At 36.7% G+C, this 14,591-nt stretch overlaps 1 protein-coding gene across 2 annotated transcripts in view; it reads left to right on the forward strand.

Annotated features, from left to right (window-relative positions):
* LOC140154948 (mitogen-activated protein kinase kinase kinase 2-like) overlaps positions 1 to 14,591 on the forward strand; it is a 141,542-nt gene that overhangs the window by 115,436 nt on the left and 11,515 nt on the right. For both annotated transcript variants that reach the window (XM_072177609.1, XM_072177610.1), the window contains exons 4-13: positions 2,230 to 2,273; positions 3,515 to 3,626; positions 4,500 to 4,682; positions 5,326 to 5,583; positions 8,287 to 8,360; positions 10,224 to 10,285; positions 12,042 to 12,137; positions 12,912 to 13,166; positions 13,635 to 13,783; positions 14,222 to 14,347. In XM_072177609.1, the coding sequence (XP_072033710.1) occupies positions 3,522 to 3,626; positions 4,500 to 4,682; positions 5,326 to 5,583; positions 8,287 to 8,360; positions 10,224 to 10,285; positions 12,042 to 12,137; positions 12,912 to 13,166; positions 13,635 to 13,783; positions 14,222 to 14,347 (1,308 nt within the window). In that variant the 5' untranslated portion in view covers positions 2,230 to 2,273; positions 3,515 to 3,521. The remainder of the gene's footprint in view (positions 1 to 2,229; positions 2,274 to 3,514; positions 3,627 to 4,499; positions 4,683 to 5,325; positions 5,584 to 8,286; positions 8,361 to 10,223; positions 10,286 to 12,041; positions 12,138 to 12,911; positions 13,167 to 13,634; positions 13,784 to 14,221; positions 14,348 to 14,591) is intronic.

Consider the following 14,591-nt stretch of genomic DNA (forward strand, 5'->3'; position numbering starts at 1 on the left):
AAAACCATGGTGCACTGTGGTGTTGTAGTGAAAAATATGTTCTGACTTTGAAATGATTTAAAATGAAGCTAAATGTGCGAAATTTCTGGATTTTTTTTTGTGTGTGTGCAAATTTGGATACAAAACAATGAGATATTAAAGGCGCACTTTCACGATTTTTGGAGGAAATTTTTTCTGCTTTTTTTTAAGAACAATAAACGCTCCCAGTGCTGGATTTACCATTGGGCCAGATGGGTCAGGGTCTAGGGGCCCCCAAAATTGCCCTTTGCATCTTTTGGATACAAAAAATTGGTAAATCAGTGGTAAGCAATTGAATTGAAACCCTTTTTGTTTTTGTTGCATGGAAGCAGGAAACTTTGCAGGTCTTAAATGTCAGCTAACGAGAAGTCATAAAACTCCAACAAGTATGGATTTACTTATGTAAAAAACGGTAGTGTTAAATAAGAAGTACCATATAAAGTAACACCTTGGCATCAATGCAAGTATACGGCTTGCGGTTGATAAGAATTAAGTGACAGGTAGTGTGATGTTTATGGCTTTACTTAGCATTAGCATTTTTGAAGAAGTAGTTCCCCTGAAAAGGAACTATACCATTAAGTTTGGGAAGTTAGTATAGTAATCATGCAAGTTAAATGAATGTTTCATGCAAAATTGTGTTCAAAAATGTTCTCAATGTTGCTTGACTTGAAGGAGGGAAAATCACACTTTAAAACACACTTGTCTATGAACAAGTGTTTCTTATGCCTTCATGAACTTGCCTGTGTCAAATGTTTGGTGAATCCGGCCATTCATAAAATATCAAAACATTAGGTAATGTGTTCAACAAAATATTTATCAAGCAAATTTGGGTTCAGTAATAAGGACTGTCAATCACACAGTGTTTGAAGTCATACCTATTTGGGATGGATCAAGGGGGTGATTGAATATGTGTGTGTGTGTGGGGGGGCTGCAGCCCTTGTGATTTCAATGTCTTAATGAAGTTTCAGCAAGGCTAATGGGCTGGATCTAAGTAAAGACGCATGCCTTATCCAATCCAATTACTTTTAATGACATTCAAATAGGACAGCTTTATGGGCCATACTACATGACGCTTGGGAAATTGTGCCATCAGATAGGAATTAAAGCTTTTTGCGGTGTAAAAAAATGTCAGCACGCAACTGTTTAGTTGCACTTGTTATTTTCCTGTTGGATGCCAACATTGATTTGTTCTTTCCCATAGGAAGCTATGTAAGAAGTTTAATTCAGGAATCTGATATATGGGAATGAGATACTGTTAAGTGATTTCACCCATGGGACTCTTATCTTTAAGGAGACACTGACCCAGAGATGGCTTTAATTGGAAATTATAATCCTTGATAAATTAATCAACTGTAACGGTCCAAGTGGTTTTTGGCTATCTGAATGGAAAGAAGGTACAAAAAAAGGAGTGAAGATGAACAAAGAAGTTGCTTGGTACCCCCTCTCCCCAGGTTTCGACACCAGGATCGCTCATGTGCCAAGCAGTGCATCGTCTATGGTTTTGTTATATTTTGTTTAATTTGACATGGTTAGGGTTAAGGGAGTCAAACTTGTCATTTCGGACAGTCAAAAATTGTGAAACACAAATTATGACAAAGTTTGCTTGTACACGGGCCACTCTAGTTTCTGTGAGTTTAGTGGCACCCAGTAGTTTCTTTCCCCTAGATACTATAGATACTACAGGTACACAGTCTGTAACACAAGACTGATTACCAGAACCTTACAGATGTCACTGTTGCATATCTTTAGTAATAAGTACAAACTAAAATAATAGTTTCATCCCCTTTAAAATATAGGTTCCAGATCTGATGTTGAACAAGAAATTGTAATTGCCATTTCTGATTTGCTCGCACAACTTAACTTGCACTTTACGAGCCTACTTGAGTAATGCAAGGAAACATTTGTTAATCCCTTGCGGGATTTCCAACTCTCTGACTGCCAACAACAGTTAAGAATCTTGATCAACGTTTCCTTCCAGTTTTACTACAAAATTTTGCATGAAATTGTGTTTTTTTTCCTTATACCTTTAATACTTGCCTTAGTTTGTGCACAAGTCATTTATTCCCAAATGCTTTGACACTTTCTGGATTTTACGGATGTACTTTTCTTGTCAAAGTCTTAGGAACGGATTCATTTGCTTTGTTGTAATGTTTGAATTTGAACCAATGAAAAATGATTAAGTTGTCAATTCTGTTTTGCTCATTTTCACAGGCTGCTGAGATTCGAGTTAAATTTGAGTATCAGGCAGAAAAGAGGTAAGCTTTCTTTTTTCTCTTATTTTGAAGGAATGTTCATGCCTATTGGGCAATTGTTAAGGGTAGCATTGTATGTGAGGCTATCAAACCTAAATAGACTTAAAAAAGAATCATGACAAGGGCAAAATGGTGTAATGCTGGATTGTGTGATTGTTTGCATTCTGCCTGAGATGTATTACACACAAGCTTATAGATACCAGTTATTTAGAGAATAAAGGTATTGATTTTAGTTGCTGGAGTGCATCTATCATCTCATATAACACGGGTGACATCATTATTTTAAGTATAACAACGAGGCACAGCCAAGTTTTATGCCAAAAATGATGATGTGTTATATGAGACCATAGATGTACGACAGCAGCTAAAAACAATACCTTTATTCTCATTCGTAAACACTTCAATTCAAATAAATATATTAATCAAAAGTATACCAAATTTTAATCAAATTAACTACATTTTACAAGGAATTACCTTGGGTTTAGAATCGATCAGTCCTGTTGTTGCTATGCACCTCTGATTGGTTCAAATAGCGCGTACGAGTATCCCGTCAACACACATGCTCTAAAGTGTGTGATATCGTGTCTTATACACAGGTATGAACCAATAAGATTGCAAGAACATTCTTAAGCGTTTAAGAATGTTTGATATTATTCTTTTTTCTGATAAATGTGGAAGTACTCTGTATTGGTCTCTATACGTGATATCGTGTCATATCACACAGGTAAGAACCAATTAAGATTTCAAGAACATTCTCAAGTGTTTAAGAATGTTTGATATTATTCTTTTTTCTGATAAATGTGGAAGTACTCTATATTGGTCTCTATATGCGATATATCAACAATGCACAGTGCTTTTTTAGTCATCTGGATTCTTTGAATGCAATCTCTTAGAGCCAAACAAGAAGAGTCATTAGATCTAAGATAATAAAGATTGATTTTGAAATTCAGTGAAAAAGGGAAGTGTTGATCTTCTTTTACATTTTATTGTTCTGCATGAAAATAAAGATACATGAACATACACATGGAGGTTGATGATATATAAGCATGGTAGTAGGATACATATAACAAGATTTCATAGTTAAGTTGCAGTGAGTGAAGAGCAGTGATAATTATACAAAAGTTTACATCTGAAGGGAGGATGGTATCTCTATCAGATGGTATCTCTATCAGATATCTGTCATTCATTCATTTAGTCAGTCAGTGTGCTCCATGTTATTAACATGAATTTTTTTTATGTTGCAGGGCACTCATGGTTCCTCGGCCACTTAATTACCCAGACTTGCTGTCTAAAGCAAAGACTGCCTATGGCGCAGCCTTAGACATGTTCTATACCACCAATGAAGTCAATTCAAATGTAAGAGCATATCACAATGTCTTGTCCATTTTACATAACGTGTACGCAAACATGCACATATATATCTTCAAAAGAGTACTAGCAATATTCTGTTGGCCTAGTGCACATTTGGTTGAGCAGTGATGTTGTACGTATGTGCATTAATGTGCATCGGTATGCAGATGTGTGTTTGCCGGCAAACAAGGATATACATGGGACTGTCCAGATTTAAATCATGGACCTACCTGCAAATTGCATGCCAATACATTTTAGAGATATGTCTGCTGTTTGGTATTCAAAATACCGCCTGCAGCTGCTGGGCGTATTTCATATTGTGGATCATGACGCCAGGATCATACACACCCCTACAAACAAAAATTCTGCCATTTTGTCCCCGGTATGTCAATCAAATGTCTGTTCAAACATCCTCATTTTGATAACAATACACCAAGTCTGTGAATGCCTGCACAGACAGGTAGGGGCACCTTTGTAATCGCCACTAAATGGGGATGTAAGTATGATGCCCAACATTCAGACCAAGGAAGCGGGGACTGTCCCTGTTTTATATGTAGTGGGCAGCAAATAACATAAAAAAATTGCGAGTGTGTCCTCTATCGGTGATGAAAAATATGTACTAGGTTGAAAGTTAAATGTCATAATTTGTATAATGTTCTCGGTTAACCTGGGAAAGGCAGGAAGTAACATGGATCCCTTTCTGCATAAATATAGTCCTAAACAATGTTCCCAATTTGGGGTGGTTTCGTGCAGGGGTGTGTGACACACGCCTACATGAAACCACCCCCAATTGGGGAAGTTGTTGCTGGTTGCATGAATCTCAATTTGATCTTCTTTTATCCTACATTCTTACAATTAATCCTTTATTCTTTGATGTAGATTGTAGTTCCAATAAGGAACCAAATAGATCTAAACCAGGCAGTGGAGTTGATGGACAGAAACCCCAATGCCAAAAGTCTACGTATCTACCTTAGTCAACCATCTAGTCCGTCATCATCACTGACGTCGCCTACTAGTAATACATCTCGTAACGGTCCTGGAAAGGGATTATATGACACTGCAGTAAGTACTCAAGATTCAATTAAATTGAGGAATTGTTTTTATTTTCTAAAAAGTTACAGTACATAAAGACTTAGTCAAATTTTGCATTGGGAAAAAAGTACAAAACTACCATGCACATTCTTGTTTGAAGCACACATTCTTTTTCAAACAAAAACATTTCAAAGGAAGAAAACTCTCTAAGAAGTACAAAAAATTACTGGTCACAGCAGAATTAACCTGCTTTCACAGCAGAATTTTGGTTTCTAGCAGAATGGAACTTTCAACATTATTTTGATATTTGCATTAAAAGACAGGGGTGCATTTATTAATCTGTGTAGACTCTCTCACTCTCATTCATCTGGGCATGTTGAAATTAAGATTTGATTTAAATCTGATCAACCAGACATAACTACTTTTGATGGTCAAAATGATATTGCGACTAAAAACTGCATCAGAACCCAGCTGAAGACTGCAGGTTGCAGTCGCTCACAACGTTTGTTTCTTCCGTCAAAAAAAAAAAAGATAGGCCTGGTTGATCAGATTTAAATCAAATGTTAATTGCATTTATCAAAGAATGGGTATTTATTGAAAGGAAAAATAAAGTGTTATGTAATGTTCTAGAGCAATCTAAATTAATATTTTGTATCATTGCTGCTTGTTACAGATTCGAAGTGATTCAACAACCTCATCACAGAAAACCACTCACAGGGCCCATTCCCATACGGGGGAATCAGGGGGCTACAACTCCCCTGTATCAGACTACCCATCTAAAAGACATTCCACACCTCTCATGCCAAAACGGGATACCCCCTCACCTCCCCCAGGCTACATTCCTGATTCTGAGCATGATCATTCAAATATGAGGATGCAATATGGGGAAGGACATTTTATCCCTGAACCAGAGGAGATGCCTAGGTCAGATGTAAGTAACTGCCATAATATTATACTTATTATATACACCCTACAGGGAACACAGCTCTGTAACAATTAGCCAATAGTTGAAAAAGATGGGCTTTAATATTGGATTTGAAAACCTACAGAGATGGAGCTTCCCTGATGTTGCATGGAAATGAATTCAAAAGGAATGGACCTTGAAAGGCTTTGATCGGGTGACAGTTCTAGTCTTTGGAATATGGAGAAATGGTTGATGTAGACAGCATGTATAAACTATGATCAGCTCTTTATAGGCGGGAATTATTCGGTTTTTGTTACTGCACGAGTCAATAAAGTTCCAACTTATGTACGCTTAAATTCACAAAAGTTATGCGTCATTCACACATAATGCAAAGCACAGTTCGCGTAGGTGCTGCGCCCAACTGTGTATACGCCATTCTATATCAATCCACGATGTTATGAGTCCCGCCTATTACGAGCTGATCAGAGTATAGAGCTATTTTGAAATAATCTAGAACTTAGGAGTTAGTCAGGCATTTCTTATTCTCAAATCTTTTCCATTGTATATTTGTAAGCATACACAATAAATGTGAGTGTGATTCCTTGCCATCTGTCCACACAGTGGATGATACTCAGGATAGTGGTTCAGGCTCTCAAGCAGCAACCTTTTTCTTGTATACCATTTTTCACCCTGATGTGACAGTGACGTCTTTGCGCATTTTATTGGGCGCAGTTTCAAATTGCTGGTGTACGCACACACCCTGCTTCAAAAAAAAAAAAGCGCAGTGATTTATAGTGCGCTACGCACAGGCACAACGCCTAGACGTTGATCCACAAGCCTCAGCACACTTTACAGGTTGTCGCTGACCACTACGGCCCATATCATTCCACAAACCATTAAACAACCAATCAGGGACTTTGCTGCTTCAAGAGCGCACACCCTAGACATTTCACAAATAACCATCGCAACCAGGATCAGCCCCCCGAGCTTCGTACGGGTTACAACGAGACAAATTAGCAGTGAGTTCCTTGTCCAGGGAATTTCAAGCTAACTCAGTTTTCTTTTCCACGTGAGCGCATTAGGCACCGCCAGGTTCGAACCCACAACCTCTCGCACCACAGTCGAACGCCTTATCGATTGAGCTAACTTGACTCTGCATGGATGTGCGATCGAAATAGCTGCCTCGACCAGTCAACAAAATTTTGTTATTGAAAAAAGGCTAGGTTGTACAATAATGTACAGCACCCACAAGCTATGCTTTATTCCATGAGTATGTACTGTTCTTAAAATAATCAGAGGATGTATAACAGATTTTAAAGTTGCACCTAATAAAAAATACAAATATAACTTACACTTTTCTGCTGGCAACAAATTGGGGGCAGTAATGTAGTTACGGTTGGTATGGAAACCGGATCCAAAAATACCTTTTGTTTTGCTTAAACAAATTTTGAACGATTACTAGCATGCAATGAATTTACACAGAATATCAGCACTTTTTAGCAAGGTAATTTGCCATAATTCGTAAGTGTCATGTCCTTATAGGCATAGTGGATAGGCAATAGTATTCCCTAATTGACACTTCGTTGCAAAATAATTTTATGCAATATTAGATTTCTTTTCCAAAAATCATACTGGGAAAGAACCTCCGTGTATGAAATGAAAGGAAGATACTGCATCTAAAGTAGTTATTTTAGTACGTCTGTGGTCCGGGTATGCACTGGTGATTGGCAATCACGTAGAAGTAGTGAGATCTCATCCGCTTTTACTGGCCATTGACCAATAGATCAACCATCTTGTGTTCAAGACCGTTGATCAGCCAATCGACATGATTGTTTTGCTGGGTGGAAGGCACAGACCATGGAAGTAATATCAAATTTTGTTTATAAGCAACCTTTTTTGTTATTCACCAACAGTTGTGACCTTTTGTAAATCCTTTAAGCCATCGTAAGTCCAAACCCATTGTTACTCTTATCTTATGGACGAGTTGCGATGATAATATGCCATATGCATGCCAAGAGCTTTGTTGTCCCCGCTAAACAAAGTTTGGAAAGGGCACTATAAAGCAAGATCTGATGTATTGTGTTGTCCCCTCCAAATTTTGGACCAGGGTTGCCAAAAGATTTCAGCCTGAATCGCGGGTCAAATAATCAAAAAGTCGCCCAAGTTTGCTCTTTACCATTGGTTTCTATGGGGCAGGAAACTATTATCAGAAGTCGCAGGAACCAATGTTGAAAAGTCGCCCAAATTGTTTCTTAACTATTGGTTTCTATGGGACAGGAAATTGTCAAAAGTCACGGGGAAAATCTTTAAAAGTCGCCCAATTGGGATACCAAATCGCGGGTAAACGAGCTCCGCTGTATGGCTGTGTGTGCAGAAAATGTTAACCTTATGTGTTAATCCAGGCTTCTGTTATTGATTTTTCCCATATGCTTTGACGGATTTCTATTTGACTTGAACACATAGACCTTTGGGTACTTGAACATGTGTGAGGTCAAAGGTTATCTAGGGGTCACTTGAGGTCATTTTGCAAATATATGTTGTTAGTTTTTTTGTTTTTTTGTTTTGTTTCTTTACGAACCATCAAAGCCTGATAATCGCCCTCCTAGTGGGGACACATTTTACCCACCACATAACTTACGAATCCACTTGTTAATCGCCTCCTAGTGGGGACACATTTTACCCACCACATAACTTACGAATTCACTTGTTTTCTATTTTTTTTCTTTTCAGTCACGAGAGTGGGTAGGAAGTCCAGATGGTAGCCAACAGTCACTAGAGAATTACACAAATCAGTCATTAGGAAGGTAGGCCTACCATACCATTTCATGTATAATTATTTATGTCTGAATAAATAGGGCTATCTCTCACATGTGCAATGCATTGCTATTAAACTTTACTCAACTATAGAAAAATTATTAAATTTGTGTACATCGTGGAACATTCAACTACGCTTGTTACTCCGCAACTAATCATGCTATATACACAAGCGTACAATACTACTCTATGCATCCATAAGCGAGATTATCTGTGTACAACAGCTTACAGCGCACAGCCACGCAAAGAGTATGTTCCACAATGTACACGAATTTAATAATTTTTTTATAGTCACTGACAAAACTTGTTTGGTTATGTTATATGCGCATATCAATAAAGTCCCACTTAGGTTTGCATAAATTTATAAAAGCTTGGACTAGCCTATGTGTTATTTTACATTTTGGCACAGCTTTGGCACGCAAATTGAATGTATGCCATTCTATGTCGATCCACAAGTTTCGCCTACATTTAAAGTATGAGTTGAACAATTAGTGGATATCGAGCTTGTCCTTTGGTACACAATGGTCATGTCTGGACTAAAGTAGTGAATATCCAAGCATTAAGATGACTTAGTAGTAAATACGCTTCCTATCAGGGGCGGATTTAGAGGGTTAGATGGGGGCGCACCCGGCGCACGCCCCCTCTAACTCTAACGCCCCCGTATTGAAAATTCCTGGATCCGCCCCTGCATATTAAAATGCTGAATACTGATTTACACAAGAAAGACATCAGTTGACAAAGATGATATGTAGTGTGTCAAATAAAGCTTATAACTTAATCTGTGGCTGCTTGCCTGATAGTCAGTTTCCCAGTTATAAAACCTGTTGTTATTTATGGTCATGTGAAGATTGTGATTTTGTTTTCGTCCATTGTACTTGTATCCGTGTTAACGTAGTCAATAGTTACAATAGGAAGATTTTGGCAATGTATGCTACTCCAAAACAATTTTTTGACAATTTTTTTTAAATTTCATGGCTTTCTTGAAAGTTTTTACTTGGTGAGAATGTGAATAAAGTTTTGTTTTGATAACAGGGCATTGTAATGACAAGCTATACATTTTCTTACCAGTTGCTATTATGTAAGGTTTTGTATTGGAAATAAAAGAAGATTGCTGAAAATAAGTTGACGTTAGAAAAGAAATAGTCATAAATAGTATTGCACAAGACTTTCACTTGTTGACTCTCAGTTGTAGCTGTGCTACTGCAACTGACCTGGGATTATCATTCAAACGGCTCCGCTTATTTTTATGGGGTGGAAATTTTTGTTTTCCACCAAAGGAGGCCATTATCTAGTCAAGCAGCAAAACAAGTGACTTGAAAATGTCGTACAATTTGTTGTGATAGAGAATAGTAGCCAAGACATCTAGCGAGAAAGATGTTTAGTTTGAAAAGAATTGTTCCTTGGTCGAAAGTTGATCACAAACTAAATACAGCAGCCAAAAATTGATGAGAAACACACAAATAATAGATAGCCAACCAAGCAGACCTAAAATAGAACTATGAGTACTGTACCTATTAATATGCCACCATTTTCTAAAAATGTTTGACCAGATGATGTTAGTTTTCAAACATTTAGGCCTAGTTCTGGTAAATGTGACACTGATATCCTATTAATATTCATTTCAAATTTTTTATTGCATTCTATTATAGTATGTTATATATAATAGCTGTGACATTTACTGCACTGTGTATAATTGTACAAAACATTAAAAATTGTACTAAAAAGTTTTTATGTTGCAAAGCTTCACAATGATACCATTGTTGACAAACTTTATGTGCATGTTAAGGTTCATATAACTAATAAAAAGCTGAATGTTCTAATAATACCATCTCATGAATGTTTATTCCCTACAGTGCAACTGGAAGAATGTTCAGGGCAAAAAGTTCAAATACTTATCCCCATGAAGAATTTACAGGTACGTAAACGTATTGTGTTGCAACATGCATGGTTATAAGGTCAGAGAAAGGCAACAGTTATTTTTCGTTGTTGACTTTCATGAAAATGGGCTATACCATTTGAAATCTGCACCCCCTGTGTGAGAGATGAAGGTCATGTCTTCCAGAGGGGTGTGTGGATTTTAACCGGAATAGTGCAATATTTCCATGTGCCTTGCCACATGCATCAAGCAGTATGCTTGCATGTATCATTCAGCTGTAAAAGGTGTAATCACATGGTAAGATTATGAACATTGTCTCTGGAGAAAGAAATCAACCTCATTTTGTTTCATTTGATTGATATTATTTTATTGCCAAGTCGTGGCCTGTAGGCCAAATTATATACAATAATTACAATATAAAATACACATAAGAACATTCATTGATTTGAATATTTAAGCAAAATTGCACAGGATATAAAACACAAAAATATACAATTTGAAATAACATTCAGAAATTTGAGTATAAAAGTCACTAAACTTTTGCGGTTGTTGCTGAAGTATTAAATCCCTTGCCAACAAGATGTGAGACCTTGTTGGCTGATTGAATCGGTCGGATCATGGGCACCTCACATGCCCTATCATCAACCCATGTCAATATTTTTTGAGCTTTTTAATAAGCCATTTAGATTCAAGCAGCTGTTGGCTATAACATCAGATTACTTATTTATAATGACAGATATTTGCAATTGCTTCTCATTAACATGCCCACTGGTGTCTAGTTATACCACCTGTTCAGCTAAATTTATGTTATCATGCTCTTGAATTCTAAATACTCTTAATTACAGAAAACTGATGCATCATAAGCTGGTGATGTTTGTAAAGATCCTGTTAATAAATATATGTGACATGATATAATCCACTCAGACTAAAGTCGGACATTTTGACAACTGAGTTATTACCATCACTAACTTGTTCAGTATTTACGCTTACTGATCTTGAAATCTGGAAGTCCCTGGCACACTTTTTTTTATATACTGTTTTTGCCTATATTGCAATTAGATTATTGCTGACTGATTAGACAAGGTTGAGTCACATATATTATTAATCAAAACATGTTAATTGTTATTTAGCCGATCAATAAAATGTGTTTACAAGTAGTAATGTGTTTCAACATGGTTTCAACAGGTACTCTGTGTGAAAACAGAAACCATTTTGTAACTTATCAAATCCATTGGCAACCACAAGTTAATGCTCAATATAAAATTAAAAAGTCCAAGTTTAGAGATAATTTCTCAAATATGACATGATCTGGTCCATGGGGACCAAAGGAGGCATTTTTGAAAATTGAGTTACTGTAATTCTTACATTAAACATACAATAGGCTATCATTCACTCAAAACACCAAATGTCTAGCATACTTGGTTCTAAAGTTATGAAGTTTTTTGATGTCTATTTTCTTATGTATTTTATTGTTTTTATACTCCATATTTTTACCTTTATCTCAGTTTCAAATTTGCATTTTGGCCCCCATGGACAAGATCATGTCACAAATTATCTAGAGCTATCTTAAGAACCACTGAACCAATACTGGGCTTGTTTGTACTCGACATATTAATGCATTTTTCATGCAGATTCCAAATATAGTTATGAAAATGTACAATTCTGAAATTTATGAATTTAATTTTTTATCATCTGCAGTCTACACCCACATGCAGAGACTTAATATTACTGAAATCATTCAGTGTGTATTCACATTTAACTAATGTTGTGTGCTATAATGATGACTTTATTCCAGATTCTGCATATCAACAAACATATGACAAGGGCAGTAGACATGCAACGTTCCCAACCAGAGTACCCTTGACAAGTAGACAAGTAGACTATGATAATGGTAAGCTAGATATCAAAAAGAGCCAAAAAACACACATTTTGGCATACACATGTTGTGCATGACTCAAAACTGTACTGCAACTATTCAGCTATAAACTGAGTTCATATTTCATACTTCTGAAAATAATTCTCTCTCTCTAGGTAGTGATTTGAAACAGTCTACACCCTGATACAACCTATAGTAAAATATTTCTCACAGAATTTTGAAAATATGTTGGGAAAGTATCAGGGGAAATGTTTTGTTGTTGTGAAGTGCTGGATACCCTGTACTCTGTGTCAATTTTAAATCTGGTAGTATAATATATACAATTATTATGACTGTAAGATTTGATTTCCGTACTATTTTGGAGACAAGTAAACATTGCAAAAACCTACTCATAGTCTTAACCAAAATCATACAATTTATCGGACAATTAATGGGTGTGGTACTATTTTTCATGTTTTGTTTTCTATTTTGTTTTTGTCTTTTTTGAGGCCAACCTCTAAAACAATACGTTTGGGTTGTCCCCAGCGGTTTTGATATGAGAAGCAAAAACCTGATTAACAATGCCACTTCTAGTTTGGTTACCGCAATTCACTTTGTTTTTGTTCACAACCTTTAAAAGAAAATTTTTCTCGGGCATTAAATTTCACTGGGGTAATGGTTATGAGAAAAATATGAACTTTGTTCTGATACCAAAATCTCAGTTTTGAAGAAGAAAAACAGGAAAAACTAAAACAAAACCAATAGGGTTGGTTAATACATCGTCACAAACCAACTTTTTAATTCCTTCAGGTCGTAAAACATTCCCGGCAAGTAGGTCAACGACAAAGAGACCGCAGCTGAGTCCGTCAATGATGCGGGGAGATAGAGACGAGTTCAGTTCCCAACACAGCTCACGGAGCGGCAGTAACCAATCGTTAAGTAAGAGCAGTAGTAGCAGCGGTATTGTACCGGATGATCCCCCAAGTTTGAGGAGTCGGAGGGATAGCGAACTAGAACATGCAATTATGTCATTACAAGAAATGGGCATGAGAGAAAATGCAAAATGTAAGTAATAAACATTAGAGTTCCACTAACAATATAGCGATCAAATTTCTCTTGTGACAGGAAGGATTTCAATATTTTGGGAATGATATGGCCATATCAGTTTCCTTAACAACCGTTGTGATAATGTTAAAGCCACAGATTGCTATTTCTTGTTCTAGGAAAATGGCAAGAGAGTAACATGAGTAGGTGTAAATTTCACCTTGGTGCGCACATGGATAGTCTTACAAGTAGTGTCTGAACAAATACATAAAAAAGGCTAATTTTGACCAATGGGATCTGTTTAGCATCCATTTGTGGAGCAGTTATGTAGGGCTTGTAGACGTAATAAATATGTACAGAACTGATAATTTACCACAATCAAAGTTCTCTTATTTGACTTGGCTATGCATCAAATGTAATCCTCTGATGTGTCTTGATTCAATTCATCACTTACCCTTTTGAAATGATATTTTTCTTATGTACGCATAGCACCCAGGGCACCAGAACATTGGAAAAAAGGCAGGATCCTTGGACAGGGGGCGTTTGGTGTAGTGTACTTATGTTATGATGCAGACACAGGCAGGGAATTAGCCGTCAAGCAGGTGTCACTAGACCATAATAATTCAGATGCTAAAAAGGTAAGTAGTCATGTTACCATCACACTGCTATTGATGCAATTGCATGTGTCCTATGGAGGGAGGGGGGGTGCAAATTGTTTGCCTTTGATTTGTTACTCTATCTGTCAAATCAACTTTCACTTTTTTAGGGAATTCATACATTTTTAGAGTGTTTTTTTTTCACTCTAAAAAGACATTTCATGATTTTAGCATCTTTTTAAGGGCATGCTACTGTAGATATATAATTAGCTTATTTCTCCAATTACAATTGATTGGGACAAGTTAAGCATAATTGCATGTATTACAATGCCCCATAGGCCACTGTATTGTAATTTCTATCTGTCAAAACAACTCAAAGTTGGGGGGGGGGGATAAGGCCGTTATCATGAAGTGCCCCTTTAAAGGTATTATATCATGTTTCTAATTGCTTATTTCTTGCTGTTTTGTTCTCTATTGTAGGAAGTGAGAGCCCTGAAATTAGAAATTGAGCTGCTACGGAACCTTCATCATGAGAGGATAGTGCAATACTTTGGCTGCTCAGAAAACCCTAAAATACTCTCTATATTTATGGAATTTATGCCAGGGGTATGTATATTGATTCAATCCTTGTAACGGGGTTGTAGGGTCACTAAGTACTGTAAAATCAAAAATAAGTTTGATTGGGTCTCGTGAGGTTGCGAATACAGTACCTCATAAATATTTTAGGTGTTCCTGATATTGCATCTATTGGTCAATTGCACTCAGCATTCGAACCTGATATTTTGCTAATAAGATGCATTACATTACCCAATTTCATATCTCTATCCCTTACCCTAATCCTAACTATAAA

The sequence above is a fragment of the Amphiura filiformis genome, chromosome 6 (genome assembly GCF_039555335.1).
Source record: "Amphiura filiformis chromosome 6, Afil_fr2py, whole genome shotgun sequence".
Lineage (NCBI taxonomy): Eukaryota > Metazoa > Echinodermata > Ophiuroidea > Amphilepidida > Amphiuridae > Amphiura > Amphiura filiformis.